A 15230-nucleotide genomic window follows, 5' to 3' on the forward strand; every position below is an offset into this window, starting at 1 on the left:
GGCAGCAACCCTAAGGAAAGGAACAGCAGAGTCCAGGAGGGACACAGGGGCCCAGTAGTAGCGGATCACCTGCCAGGCGCTCCAGAGGGCTGGTGAGCTAATTCCCACGGATGACCAGCAGGAGGCGCTGCAGTGGTGAGACTGCATTGCTACAGTATGCATTAAGCATCAGCAATATAGCTTAAATTGGCCTATGGATTTTATATCACCCTGCTCACTTATGCTAAGTATCCCATAATCCCTTGTATTCACTGAAGTAAGTTTTGGCTTGAGCAAACAGGGAAGCTTTTAAGATCCGGACAAGTGAGTGCTTTACCATAGCAACAGAAAGGGAATTACTCACAGGCCTGTACTGAAATGCCCCAAAGGAAGAGAGCAAGTCACATGATTGTCCTACCCTAGTACAAACCTAGGAGATGCCTTCATGCTCTCTCGTGTGCCTGAAATGCATGTGTTTAGAACAAAGAGATAAGGGGTACACCCTGACACCAGAAAAACAAGGCAAAGATCTGACTGGTTCAGCCTAGTTTCAGATAATGTATGCAATGCCTTTTACTTGTAAACAGGCAGGGTGTAAAAAGGAGGCATTAGGAGTGTATCTCAGGGAGCACACCTTCTGCCTAAGGTGGATGTAACAACACTTCACGAATTGGCTTCCCAGAGACTGATATAGTATGGACCCTTTTTCCTGTACTATATTGTTATTGACTTAGAGCAATCAACCTGACTGACACTGGTTATTTGGTTTCTTGAATATATTTCATAATGACCAAAGTGCGCTCAAGCAATTGATTATCCAATTTATCAACATGCGTTAACTCAGCTGATCAGCACCCGGGTTAGCCTAGCCCAGGTGTGAGCAGCCAGACAGCAAAGCCTGACTCGTGCTATTGTGTCCTCCTCACCGGTGCTGCGTTCCCTCATGCACTTCACTAGGACTTCTTGGGGGAGACCTCTGGTTTTCTGTGCTGCAGTAAGAAGAGCCATTCTATGAGTCCTTCCCAGTGAATTGTTGGAAAACGTGTCTGTCCTTCTGGGCACACGGAGCGAATTGTGGGAAGGCATTGGAGGACTATTGGCATTCAAGAGATTTTACCTGTCTCCTCACTGGTTATTGGCCGGAGTGAAAGCAGAAACCAGGCTCTAGCCTGGCCAGCTAACCTGGGTTGAAAGCACCCCTGCACTCAGGTGAGAGGGTTTGTGTGTGGAGAGGAGGGTAGTTAGGGGAAACACCCAAGGAAGAGCCTGGGCTAATTCTGCAGTGAAGACATACCCTATGGAACTTGCTTCTGTTCCCATATGGGTCAACACAAAACTTCCATAGACTTCAGTGGTGCTGAATCAACCCCATAATATCAGATACGATTTCAGCTCTTGTCTCCAAGACCTACCTACAGTTGATTCATTAAGGATTTGTATTTCTTACTTCTCTAACACTCACAAAATTTCGCATCCCATCTGCTGCTTGTTCAGCCACACCCACCATTGTTGACAACATAGCAACGGCACTGATGACTCTTGGCAGTAGGTAGAAAGTCTCCTCTGTTTCTGAGATTAGTCATTTGCATTTCATCAGACATTTGTTTCACTGTCAAGGCATTTTTGTCAGTTAACAAAATATATTTTTCTTTGGCTAAGGAGAAATGGTGGCTGAGGGATTTTGGAATATGTTTTAATTACTAAACTTTCTAAAGTTTTCAACGTTCAGTAGTGGAGTCTTTTTAAATGTAAACTCATCCAAGCCTGTCAGAAATTAAATTCACAAAGGACCCCATTGCTCTCAGGCTGGTCAACAAAAGCCAGCTTCAAAAAATGAACACAAATAATAGCGGAAAACGCCCCAGGCATTAAAAATGGCAGGACAATAGCAAATGTTAGAGGGGAGGTTGAGGGGCAGCAGCATCAGGTTGGGAACACCAAGGTTCATTGGAGTCTCAGGGTCAAACACTGGCTGAGTGGGTCAGCTCAGCTCTTCATCTTCCCCAGGCAGATGACGTGAGCACCAGGTGGTTTTCTCTGTGTGAGGGTTTCTTTCAGACACAGGCTTACAAACAGAGAACCTGAATGGCTTTTGGGACTCTGATATCAAAAATCCCACTGACTTCAATGATGCAAGATGAGCACCTAAAGAACAGACGACACTTTTGTAAGAGAAGAGGCACGACCTAGTACCATAGGCCAACAAACGTTCCCTCTCCACACTGTCGAGCCATTTGGGTCTTCCCTGCAAACCAGGGGTAGCTGCATTTCAGTGGTGGTATACTCTGGGAATATAGCACAGGAATCTTTCAGGTTCATAGGCCCCATATAAATGTTTAGTTTTAGTGAGAGTCTGGTGACAAATCTAGGGGGAAAAACAGAAAATGATTTGGAGGAAAGATTTACAAACTAGATGGCAAAGTGAGTGGAATTCGTCATATATTGGAGGAAAAGCTGTTCAGAAATGTACGCAGATGTTGAGCAGAGCATTTAAGGCAAAAAAGAAAAGTCAGAGACTGTTCAAACTGGATTAAATTACTAAAACAAATCTTGTGAAAAGTTGTCAAGGAGACTGTTTACAATCGGAAGAACCACGTCTTATTTTCTTGTCAGAAGTGACATTGTAGTCATAAACAAGTGCCCAAATCCCACAAGTTTAGCTTGCAATGCTGTCAAACCCAGACGCCTCAAATATCTCCTGTCTGTACTGGAGTTTTTGTTTAGTACAAACTCTTGATACTCGTTAGCTAAGCATGAAAAAGAAAAATAAATTTGGGAAACAATACTGGGAAGAAAAGCTGCCATTTTCTCTGAAAGAAAAAGTTCTCCTGCACAAATCTCTCTCCCCATCTTCATTTCCATTCTCTTCTTACTGGAGCTATGCATCTTCTGTCAGAAGGGACTTTCTTCTAAAGGAACACACAACACTGAAAGGGGTCTGTCCTCTCTAGGTCTATTCCCCTTGTATCTCTGAGGTCTTCAGAGAGCAGGATTCATAAGAAAAGAACAGACAGGAGAGGAGAAATGTAATGTGTATATCTCCCTAAAGTGCTTATGTGACCCTCCTTACTATATATTCGAGCATCTTACAATCTTTTAATGCATTTATTCTCACAAAACCCCTCTAAAGTGGAGGGGAAGTGCTATTATTCCCATTGTGCAGATGGGAAACTGAGGCACAGAGAGACTAAGTGACTTGTCCAAGGTCACACAGGAAGTCTGTAGCAGAGCAGGGAATTGAATCCACATCTTCCCAAGTCCCCATCTATCACTCTAGCCACAGCACCTATCTGTGCATATGAGTGGAAAGAAACCAGGTCGTCTAGGTTTACTTTTCAGTGGCTCACACACCAGGAAGGTAAGATTTGGCCAGTTTTTGGGGCTACTCCAGGCTAGGTTTTCTAGAATCAGGATGCTATTAGAGCTAGATTTTTCTGAAGGAAGGTTAACCTTTGAGCCTTTGCCTCTCAAACTGTGTCTTGTTATTGATGGTAGCTGGTCTTTGCTCTGCAGCAGCTGTCACAGGTGACGACATTGGCTCTAATATAGACCTCACCACTCTCTAGACAGCGCTATTGGGTAGTTTTGTTTGATGTTATTGAAAATGTGACCTGTTGCGATGCTTTGAGGTTACTGTGTCGGTGACAATGGCTTTATATTATTAAGTTAAGCTGAACAGGTGTGCCCGTAGCGCCTTAACAGTTTGTTTAGCTGGAGCAGGGAAGAGCTGGAGAGCATTCCCTGCATAATCTGAGTGTGACGGAAATGTGGAATGAACCGAAAGGCTGCTACACTGTAGCTCCCTTCCATAGCCTATCAGGCTTCTCAGCTGAGTACCTCTTCCCTGAGTATTTCATCTGCACAGAGCGGACATCAGCAGTTTCTGCGGCCCCTCTCTGCCTGCCCTGGCCCTGGGAAGGGCTTTCCGTGGGTAGGAAGGTGTGTGGGCTGAAAGAGAGGAAGTGGGCAGCACTAGAGAAATACATGGTGGTCCTCCCTGTAGTGGTAAAACCATGAAAGAGTTAATGTAGCCGGAGGCTGCTGATCTTTTCGGACAGCTCTTTGCACAGTGGGGTATCCCTCTGAGGAGTGGCGGGGAGATGCTGTGTGGCTCCAAGGAGAAGGGGAAGAGCAGGGGTCTAGGAGCCAGGGCAGAGCCTAGCTCAGGCCTCCAGAGGATCTCCTCTACCCTCGGGCTGCGTTCAACCCTACCTTAGCTCATGCTCTGTCTGCCAGGGCATCTATTGGCTTTGCAGAAGGCAGGTGATAGCCAGTAGGGAGGGATGCTCTCCTGCCCCTGAACTAGCTCCATGCCAGGGGGAGAGTCAGCTTCTAGCTGACACATCAGTTTGGGGCTCAACCATGGGGGAGGGTCAACCTCTGACAATGACTCGTAGAGGGGAACCTGGTGGAGTTTTCTTCCCTCCAGAGCCTCCACTGGGCACTTTTCCCTGGGAGAGGGATCCCCCAAGTTTGCCGTTGAAGCAGATGCATGATTCAGGGGCTGGAGGATTCTGGACACTGACAAATTAAAAGGCGCTAAGGAAACCCTTCTGAAGCTGAAAATTGGAACACCATCAGCTGGGCTAGATCCCTCTTGACTCCAGAGAATCCAGGTCGATCCTCTTCTGAACTGTGGAGGCGAAGACTGTGCATGTGGCAGGTGGGGAGTTCACACTTGCACAAAGCCTGGTACAGTCCGAGGTCAAACATCCTGGTCTGGGACTCTAAACTCAGACTCTTTTTCACTTCTGGGCCCTACCCAGTCACTAAAGCCTAGTTCTGAGGTGCAGCATCCCTTGTAACAAAGTGTATGTGTAGACGCTGCTACTCAATTCTAAACTTGGGAGAAAGCTTAGCGAGCAGTGACAGCAAATCACACAACAATAATGATAATGACATATAGAAATTATATGACTACAATTTATCCTTGCAGTAAACCCAGCCATTACCTCCTAAAAGTGAAATAAAATGCTGAAAGTATTAAAACATCCAAGATCTTGCCAGCAAAGAGCTAAACAAACTCCTAAACTACTTGATATACTACAGGCAAAAAAGACTAAAACTCATAACATAAGAACATAAGAACGGCCGTACCGGGTCACACCAAAGGTCCATCTAGCCCAGTATCTACTGCCCACTTCCTCTCTTTCAGCCCACACACCTTCCTACCCACGGAAAGCCCTTCCCAGGGCCAGGGCAGGCAGAGAGGGGCCGCAAAAACTGCTGATGTCCGACAGTGGCCAATGCCAGGTGCCCCAGAGGGAGTGAAGCTAACAGACAATGATCAAGTGATCTCTCTCCTGCCATCCATCTCCATCCTCTGATGAACAGAGGCTAGGGACACCATTCTTTACCCTTCCTGGCTAATAGCCATTTATGGACTTAGCCACCATGAATTTATCCAGTTCCCTTTTAAACATTGTTATAGTCCCAGCCTTCACAACCTCCTCAGGTAAGGAGTTCCACAAGCTGACTGTGCGCTGTGTGAAGAACTTCCTTTTATTTGTTTTAAACCTGCTGCCTATTAATTTCATTTGGTGACCCCTAGTTCTTGTATTATGGGAATAAGTAAATAACTTTTCCTTATCCACTTTCTCCACATCACTCATGATTTTATATACCTCTATCATATCCCCCCTTAGTCTCCTCTTTTCCAAGCTGAAGAGGCCTAGCCTCTTTAATCTTTCCTCATATGGGACCCTCTCCAAACCCCTAATCATTTTAGTTGCCCTTTTCTGAACCTTTTCTAGTGCTAGAATATCTTTTTTGAGGTGAGGAGACCACATCTGTACACAGTATTCAAGATGTGGGCGTACCATGGATTTATATAAGGGCAATATTATATTCTCAGTCTTATTCTCTATCCCCTTTTTAATGATTCCTAACATCCTGTTTGATTTTTTGACCGCCTCTGCACACTGCGTGGACATCTTCAGAGAACTATCCACGATGATGCCAAGATCTTTTTCCTGACTGGTTGTAGCTAAATTAGCCCCCATCGTATTGTATGTATAGTTGGGGTTATTTTTTCCAATGTACATTACTTTACATTTATCCACGTTAAATTTCATTTGCCACGTTGTTGTCCAATCACTTAGTTTTGTGAGATCTTTTTGAAGTTCTTCACAATCTGCTTTGGTCTTAACTATCTTGAGTAGTTTAGTATCATCTGCAAACTTTGCCACCTCACTGTTTACCCCTTTCTCCAGATCATTTATAAATAAATTGAATAGGACTGGTCCTAGGACTGACCCTTGGGGAACACCACTAGTTACCCCTCTCCATTCTGAGAATTTACCATTAATTCCTACCTTTTGTTCCCTGTCTTTTAACCAGTTCTCAATCCATGAAAGGACCTTCCCTTTTATCCCATGACTCCAGCTCTTTAAAAGCCATTGTCCATCATGTGGCATTAGGGAACAAAGTGAGTTCTCTTTGTGGATGCCGACATGGATGTAGATCGAAAACAGGGTAATAAGAAGCATAAATGTAAAATCTCTAATTACAAATCCATGTTCTGTAACGTTCATGGTTACCCACAAGATCTTTAGGAAGCAGCCACACGTCATTAAGTGTCGGATCACCTTCCAGTTACAACTCATTGGTCTTCAAAAAGCAGCAAACGAGAAGTTGCTTTATTTTAAAATGCTGGGCCACGAGAATATCATTCTTGATAACGCAGGGACTACATAGTCATTATAAAAATAAAAATTCTAGCTCTCCAATTAACTGCTACTGTACTAGCAGGACAGAGGAAGAACATGAGAGGTATCCCACTGCATTTGGGATCCAAGTTAACCACAATCCAACTACGTATCTGTGTCTATCAGGGTATGAAGGTGATTTCCTTGTACCATGCAAGCCAAACAATAGACTAGCTCCCCACATCTTAACATTCATAATCTTAGTGTGTTTGATCACAACTGGGAACATTCAAGTTAAATGACACAATTCTGACCATGACCTTGTGTGCAGGGTAGACCAAAGAGAAGCATGTTCCCCATCATGGCAGGTTAAACTCTCCTGAAAACACTACAAGCCAATACTGCACATGATCTGTCCTAACCACAAAATTGTGGTCAGTATTGTTTCAGCTAACAGACCTCACGATTTTATTCAAACCCCAAAAGGTTATCTAATGGAGACAAGCCCCTAGCTACTCTGTAGCAAATGTCTATAATGTCCCCAGCACATTTTCCAGATGAATAATAAACCCTGTGCACACTGGTTAGGAAAATCATGCTGGAAGCTCGCTAGGACAACAATCTTTTAACGTGGTCACAGAGTGCACAGTTCCCATGCCAGTGTGGTCAGGGCCTTCCTGACCCATGTGCTGCCCAGCTAGAAATAGACATTCTAGCCACCCCGATGAATAGAAAGCTGAGGTAGAGGAAGAAGTGGAAAATAAAAAAATAAAGTTAGACTAAATCTTTCATAGTGAAATGAAGCAGCGTGGAGTCTGGGTGGCGCAGCGTTAGTCCACTAGCCAGACATACCAGTCTAGCACACCTAATGTCCTAGGTTCCAACTCAGCTTAGGACACAAGGCAAGATGAGTTGGGGGCTTCCTCCTATTCTCCCATAGAGATCTGGGTACATTACAAAATCAGTGCTTAATTTGCCGTGGCTGGCAGGGCATAGTTGCTAGAGAATCCCTGGACTGGAATAACGGGGTTACAGACGAGGATGGAAGTGTAAAGACAAAGAGATAGGGACAGCCTTGTGAAATGCCCAGCTCTATTATTGCATTAGTCCCTCACTTTCACAAGTCTAGAAGTAGCTACGTAACAAAAGCAATAAATAGAGATAACGAGAGAGGTTATCAACAGGTCCAGGCACCATACTGGATAAGGTTACTATCTAGATTCTGACATCTTCCCCACTTACCAACGTTCCAGTGATGCTCTGTGTCAGAATGTGTCATACAGATAAAACCATCCAGATGCAAACATGCGAGATGGAGCTGTGACAACTCTTTGTGTGTTTCCTAAACTCTCTAATCAGGGAAAACCTTCTTGGCTTTCTTCAAATGGGTCTTTGATTTTTGGAATTGGAAGTGTTGCCAACTGACACAATTTCTCCATGTCACAGAAAGTTGCACTGTCAGTGATCAATAACATGATCTATTGACTGTGAACATCCAGAGCCAGCTGATACCAGCAGATACTTAGAGAAGCCATTTCTATCAAGCCCATGTGCAGCACTTTACCCACAATGTTAGTAACCGATAAGAGTCCAATCCCTGTCCCACTGAATTCATTAGGAACAGGATCTAGCCCTGTTTGTTGCTTCTAACTGTCTGAGAAGGGGGTGTCACTGTTTGCAGGCCCTAAGACTAGTTCTCCATAGATCCAGATATGAAGTAATGGTCCCTGATGGATCATCACTGTTCGCCAAACTCTGTTTGCCTGTGCACAAGACATTATACTGCATGGAGTTCCTTGGAAGGTACGTTCTCAGGAAGAGTGGCAGTCAGCTGAAAAGAGAAAGTGGCCTGACTCTTCTGGTCATGTATGTAATAGTTGGACCAACACTATTTATTAACATTAGCTAATCACCATAGTAACTCCATAGTAACATGGCACACGGGCCACCGCTGAAAAACTCTGAACTAACTTAAAGGAATACACACTGATATGGACAATAAGTTCTTCAAGTAGTTTTAAAGTCTGTTATACAGAGATGTACTAGACCAAATCAATCCCAGGGATAACTTCAGTGAAGTCAGGGGATATACCCCAGTGGCTGCCGGGGCATTTTCCAATGTCTTTATAACTAGAGTGTAAATAACTTGAGTTTCCACAAACCAATTATGCCTGAAAACAGTCACTTTAAAAGGTGAAAGAGACAAAGTAGGTCTGATGCAGTAGCCTTTTTTTAGGTCCCCGCTTTCTTTCTGTTGCAGGAAGTTACCACATGACAGCATTTTACACACTAGATTAACATAAATCATGACACAATATCCAGCTGTGAACATGTGATGGCTTCCTATGTGTATACAAGGATTATTTCAACATATACATACTTAGATTTGGTTCCACTCTGCAGCTTCACGCTCAGCCTATGTTACTGCTCCACAGCTGTGATGTAAGCTGTGATGACTTACGAGGAGAGGCTGAGGGAACTGGGCTTATTTAGTCTGCGAAGAAAAGAGTGAGGGGGGATTTGATAGCAGCCTTCAACTACCTGAAGGTGGAGTGTTCCAAAGAGGATGGATCTTGACTGTTCTCAATGGTGGTAGAAGATAGAACAAGGAGCAATGGTCTCTAGTTGCAATGAGGGAGGTCTAGTTGGATATTAGGAAACACTATTTCACTAGGAGGGTCGTGAAGCTCTGGAATGGGTTCCCTAGGGAGGCGGTGGAATCTCCTTCCTTAGAGGTTTTTAAGGTCAGGCTTGACAAAGCCCTGGCTAGGATGATTTAGGTTGGGGATTGGTCCTGCTTTGAGCAGGGGGTTGGACTAGATGACCTCAAGGTCCCTTCCGACCCTGAGATTCTATGATCCTTCTAAGGTTGGTCATGTCTTTGTGCATCAAGCATACAAAACCAAATATGCCTTCATCCAAAAGAGCCAAATGCCATCCTTAGTTTCCTGTCCCCACATACCCCACCACACCTGGGTTGACTGCAAGACAAGACTCATAGACACATAGACTCTAGGACTGGAAGGGACCTCGAGAGGTCATCGAGTCCAGTCCCCTGCCCTCAAGGCAGGACCAAATACTGTCTAGACCATCCCTAAAAGACATTTATCTAACCTACTCTTAAATATCTCCAGAGATGGAGATTCCACAACTTCCCTAGGCAATCTATTCCAGTGTTTAACTACCCTGACAGTTAGGAACTTTTTCCTAATGTCCAACCTAAATCTCCCTTGCTGCAGTTTAAGCCCATTGCTTCTTGTTCTATCATTGGAGGCTAAGGTGAACAAGTTTTCTCCCTCCTCCTGATGACACCCTTTTAGATACCTGAAAACTGCTATCATGTCCCCTCTCAGTCTTCTCTTTTCCAAACTAAACAAACCCAATTCCTTCAGCCTTCCTTCATAGGTCATGTTCTCAAGACCTTTAATCGTTCTTGTTGCTCTTCTCTGGACCCTCTCCAATTTCTCCACATCCTTCTTGAAATGCGGTGCCCAGAACTGGACACAATACTCCAGTTGAGGCCTAACCAGCGCAGAGTAAAGCGGAAGAATGACTTCTCGTGTCTTGTTTACAACACACCTGTTAATGCATCCCAGAATCACGTTTGCTTTTTTTGCAACAGTATCACACTGTTGACTCATATTAAGCTTGTGGTCCGCTATGACCCCTAGATCTCTTTCTGCCATACTCCTTCCTAGACAGTCTCTTCCCATTCTGTATGTGTGAAACTGATTGTTCCTTCCTAAGTGGAGCACTTTGCATTTATCTTTATTGAACTTCATCCTGTTTACCTCAGACCATTTCTCCAATTTGTCCAAATCATTTTGAATTTTGACCCTGTCCTCCAAAGCAGTTGCAATCCCTCCCAGTTTGGTATCGTCCGCAAACTTAATAAGCGTACTTTCTATGCCAACATCTAAATCGTTGATGAAGATATTGAACAGAGCCGGTCCCAAAACAGACCCATGCGGAACCCCACTTGTTATACCTTTCCAGCAGGATTGGGAGCCATTAATAACTACTCTCTGAGTACGGTTATCCAGCCAGTTATGCACCCACCTTATAGTAGCCCCATCTAAATTGTACTTTCCTAGTTTATCTATAAGAATATCATGCAAGACTGTATCAAATGCCTTACTAAAGTCTGGGTATATCACATCCACAGCTTCTCCCTTATCCACAAGGCTCGTTATCCTATCAAAGAACGCTATCAGATTAGTTTGACACGATTTGTTCTTTACAAATCCATGCTGGCTATTCCCTATCACCTTACCACCTTCCAAGTGTTTGCAGATGATTTCTTTAATTACTTGCTCCATTATCTTCCCTGGCACAGAAGTTAAACTAACTGGTCTGTAGTTTCCTGGGTTGTTTTTATTTCCCTTTTTATAGAGGGGCACTATATTTGCCCCCTTCCAGTCTTCTGGAATCTCCCCCGTCTCCCATGATTTCCCAAAGATAATAGCTAGAGGCTCAGATACCTCCTCTATTAACTCCTTGAGTATTCTAGGATGCATTTCATCAGGCCCTGGTGACTTGCAGGCATCTAACTTTTCTAAGTGATTTTTTACTTGCTCCTTTTTTATTTTATCTTCTAAATCTACCCTCTTCCCGTAAGCATTCACTATATTAGACATTCCTTCAGACTTCTCAGTGAAGACCGAAACAAAGAAGTCATTAAGCATCTCTGCCATTTCCAAGTCTCCCGTTACTGTTTCCCCTCCTCACTGAGCAGTGGGCCTACCCTGTCCTTGGTCTTCCTCTTGCTTCTAATATATTGATAAAAAGTCTTCTTGTTTCCCTTTATTCCCATAGGTAGTTTGAGCTCATTTTGTGCCTTTGCCTTTCTAATCTTGCCTCTGCATTCCTGTGTTATTTGCCTATATTCATCCTTTGTAATCTGACCTAGTTTCCATTTTTTATATGACGCCTTTTTATTTCGTAGGTCACGCAAGATCTCGTGGTTAAGCCATGGTGGTCTTTTGCCACATTTTCTATCTTTCCTAACCATCGGAATAGCTTGCTTTTGGGCCCTTAATAGCGTCCCTTTGAAAAACTGCCAACTCTCCTCAGTTGTTTTTCCCCTCAGTCTTGATTCCCATGGGACCTTACCTATCAGCTCCCTGAGCTTACCAAAATCTGCCTTCCTGAAATCCATTGTCTCTATTTTGCTCTACTCCCTTCTACCCTTCCTTAGAATTGCAAACTCTATGATTTCATGATCACTTTCACCCAAGCTTCCTTCTACTTTCAAATTCTCAATGAGTTCCTCCCTATTTGTTAAAATCAACTCTAGAACAGCTTCCCCCCTAGTAGCTTTTTCAGCTTTCTGAAATAAAAAGTTGTCTGCAATGCAGTCCAGGAACTTATTGGATAGTCTGTGCCCCGCGGTGTTATTTTCCCAACATATATCTGGATAGTTGAAGTCCCCCATCACCACCAAATCTTGGGCTTTGGATGATTTTATTAGTTGTTTGAAAAAAGCCTCATCCACCTCTTCCACCTGATTAGGTGGCCTGTAGTAGACTCCGAGCATGACATCACCCGTGTTTTCTACCCCTTTTAGCCTAACCCAGAGACTCTCAACACTTCCATCTCCTATGTCCATCTCCACCTCAGTCCAAGTGTGTACATTTTTAATATATAAGGCAACACCTCCTCCCTTTTTCCCCTGTCTATCCTTCCTGAGCAAACTATACCCATCCACACCAACATTCCAGTCGTGTGTATTATCCCACCAAGTTTCAGTAATGCCAATAATGTCATAGTTGTATTTATTTATTAGCACTTCTAGACATACAGGACTGCCAGACCTAGGATACCATTGGACCCTTTATAGGGAGTTAAACATTGACTCTTGCTATTTCAATTATTCTTTTTGCTGCCTGTTTGAACAAACATCAGACTGTTTACCGCAGATGTCTGTATTTAAAGAGCTCTGTCATCACCAGCAGGTGTCACTATAGAATCTGGAGTGTACGTATAACGGAATAGTCAGGTTTAAATTTATTTGTGTGGCCTGCAGGCAAAGATCCAAAAATTTACAGTGTTCCATAAGTGGAGTCTAAAAATATAAAATAAAACCAAGTCTATAACTTGATCTCCTTAAAGAGTTTAAGCTGCAGACTTTAAAGTACATGTAAGCACAGTTTTAAGTATAGTGCCTATTGTCCAAATGTCAGAGCAACTTGATCTACCTATTTTCAAAGGCAAGTCTGCAGTAGTCTGAAAAAAACAGTAAGAAGTAATATCTCCGAAATGCAGCAAGTAACCACAAAATGCTGTCCAAAGTGAAAACCTCTCAGATCCACGTGCAAGGCATAGACACATGTTCCCTATTAGGCAAAGAAAGGCAGCGTCCTTGCAGCTTTCCTTAGATTATCAAGTAATTGTGCAATTAGAAAAAATAGCTACACATTCCCTCAGGATGTTTAGAAATGTTTACAGTATCACAAGTGATCCCAGTGCGGCTCTTAGCATCATATTGATGTGTGTGATTTAGTTAGCAACAGTAGCAAATTTTTACTAGCTGGTAGAAAGATTTCTTTTTGTTCTAAAGCTCAAAGTGGAGTCACAGACCCCTTTGCTCCTGAGGTAGACTGTGCGTGGAAAGCTGGCAAGTCTAATTTCAGCAAAACTGACTACTGCAGGGACTCACTTTCTGTAATAACTGAACGTAAACTCCCAGGCATGTGGCCAACAGTAAGCAGAACTCTCTCCCCCCAGCCCCTCTGTAACTCAATACGGCTTATGCAGCCACGCACTGAACCATATGTGAAGGAAGGCTGCAAACTCACATCTTAAAATGAAACGAGAACCTAAAATCTTGGAACCCAGAGGTTATTTAGCCCCTAACACCTTCCCCATGCCCAGCCCCCTTTTGTGCTGCTGAATACAAGCTGACTGTACAACCCCAAACTTAGCACCGGCTTAGAGACTTCATTTTTGTTTTAAAATATTTTTCCTCCTTAAGGAAAAAAGAAAAAGATACAAACTAATCCCACATGCAACTGTAACCCAGATGAGGAGTCGAGAGTGCTCTACCGAAAAGAGTTCTCTCGCCTTCATTCCCAGTCACCCCTCAGGAGCCGAGCAAAAGATTCTATCCCTTTCCACGTCCTGGAGAAAAATCCCCTCGTTTACCCTTCCCCAGTTACGTAGCCCTTTCACTAACTAACCAACGGCCTTATTAAATGGTGCCTTTCTCTGGCTCCTTTTCCTTTGATTGCCAACATAAGCAAAAAGCCATTTCCCCCCTTTTTAAAGCTGCCTGCTGCCCTCGGTGCCTTCAGCCCTGAGAAAAGCTTTCCAGAGTTCAGCAGCTGGTAGAGAGGAGAGGGAGCTTACCTGGTAGGAGGCTGAGAGCCCAGGCTACAAAGATCCCTCTGTAGAAGTCCATGTGAGTGCTAGAGGCGTCTGGTACCCTACCCCTACCACCCGCTTGAGGCACCGAGCCAGAGTGGTAGCCTTACTCTGAAAAAATCTTCCACTTATCCCCAGCCTTTCCCAGCTCCCTGCCAGAAGCTGCTCATTGGGAAGGAGTGGGAGGGACAAGTTAACTTGTAGGAGGTACAGCACAAAAGGACTGAAGAGAGGACATGCTTTGCAGAGAGTCCACCCTGACTGCCTGTCCTGCCAGGGCCCCTCTCCCCCAGATTTCACACTCAGATGCCCCAGCTTGGGCAGCATCGAGAGACAGGCAATGGCATGCATTGAGAGACATGCCTTCCATGGCAAGGAAAGATTTTTTCTTCCTACACAGAATAATCGTTTCTGATGACAAAATAATGTAGCTGAAGCCGAGATCAGTGCCGGCTCTTGACCCTGCTGGCCGCTGGCGAGTTACACCAGGGTTCAGTCTGAGCCATTGCATTTACCGTCTGCTAAGATCTATTCTAATTATGCTTCCTGGTAAGTAGGAGACAGAACAGTGTGCTTGAGTGCCAGGGCTTAGCAGGGAATTGTTCCTGAGGGACTGACCTGGCTGTACCTGGAACAGTGCAGGTCTCTATTGCAAATGCCTGCCTGAGGAGTGGTCAGGCTAAGTTTTGCCTCTTTTCATGTCCTCTGTATATATAAATATCTCCTGTCTGTGTGTTCCAGTCTATGCATCCGAAGAAGTGGGCTGTAGCCCACGAAAGCTGATGCTCAAATAAAAGTGTTAGTCTCTAAGGTGCCACAAGTTCTCCTGTTCTTTTTGCGGATACAGACTAACACGGTCGCTACTCTGAATTTTGTCTCATTGTTATTCAGCACTTTTGCTACAGCTTAAAGTTCGTGCTTGCCTCCCAGCCAGGCACCTAGAAAACATAGCCTGGAAGCTCACAGGGGACCAGGGAGAAATAAAGGCTTCACAATTGTCCAATGGCAATGATCGTTCCCCTACCCTCCGAGATGAATCCCCCAAGACCTGATTCTCCCCTCCGCTGTGCACAAAGTGCTGCTTCGCTTGGTCACCATCAGCCCAGTAACGACTGTGCGGATCTAAATTATCTACAGCAGTTCAGCGGTGCCTGTTGCACCTGAGTTGCATTCAGCAGCCAAGCACAGCAAAATCCAAAGCCTGCTCTGCTCCCTGACCACCTCCCACAGGGTTGGGAGAGC

At 44.3% G+C, this 15230-nt stretch overlaps 1 protein-coding gene across 5 annotated transcripts in view; it reads right to left on the reverse strand.

Annotated features, from left to right (window-relative positions):
• The window catches only part of ITGA11 (integrin subunit alpha 11), a 192204-nt gene that overhangs the window by 146890 nt on the left and 30084 nt on the right, over positions 1-15230 (reverse strand). For 4 of the 5 annotated variants that reach the window (XM_050967520.1, XM_050967524.1, XM_050967521.1 and 1 more), the window contains exon 1: positions 13974-14043. The exons of the other annotated variant lie outside the window; for it this stretch is intronic. In XM_050967520.1, coding sequence (XP_050823477.1) covers positions 13974-14025 — 52 coding nt within the window. In that variant the 5' untranslated portion in view covers positions 14026-14043. Of the gene's footprint in view, positions 1-13973; positions 14044-15230 lie in introns of those variants that run through there. 5 annotated transcript variants of the gene reach the window in all.

This window comes from Gopherus flavomarginatus, chromosome 9 (assembly GCF_025201925.1).
Source record: "Gopherus flavomarginatus isolate rGopFla2 chromosome 9, rGopFla2.mat.asm, whole genome shotgun sequence".
NCBI classification, from domain to species: Eukaryota; Metazoa; Chordata; order Testudines; family Testudinidae; genus Gopherus; species Gopherus flavomarginatus.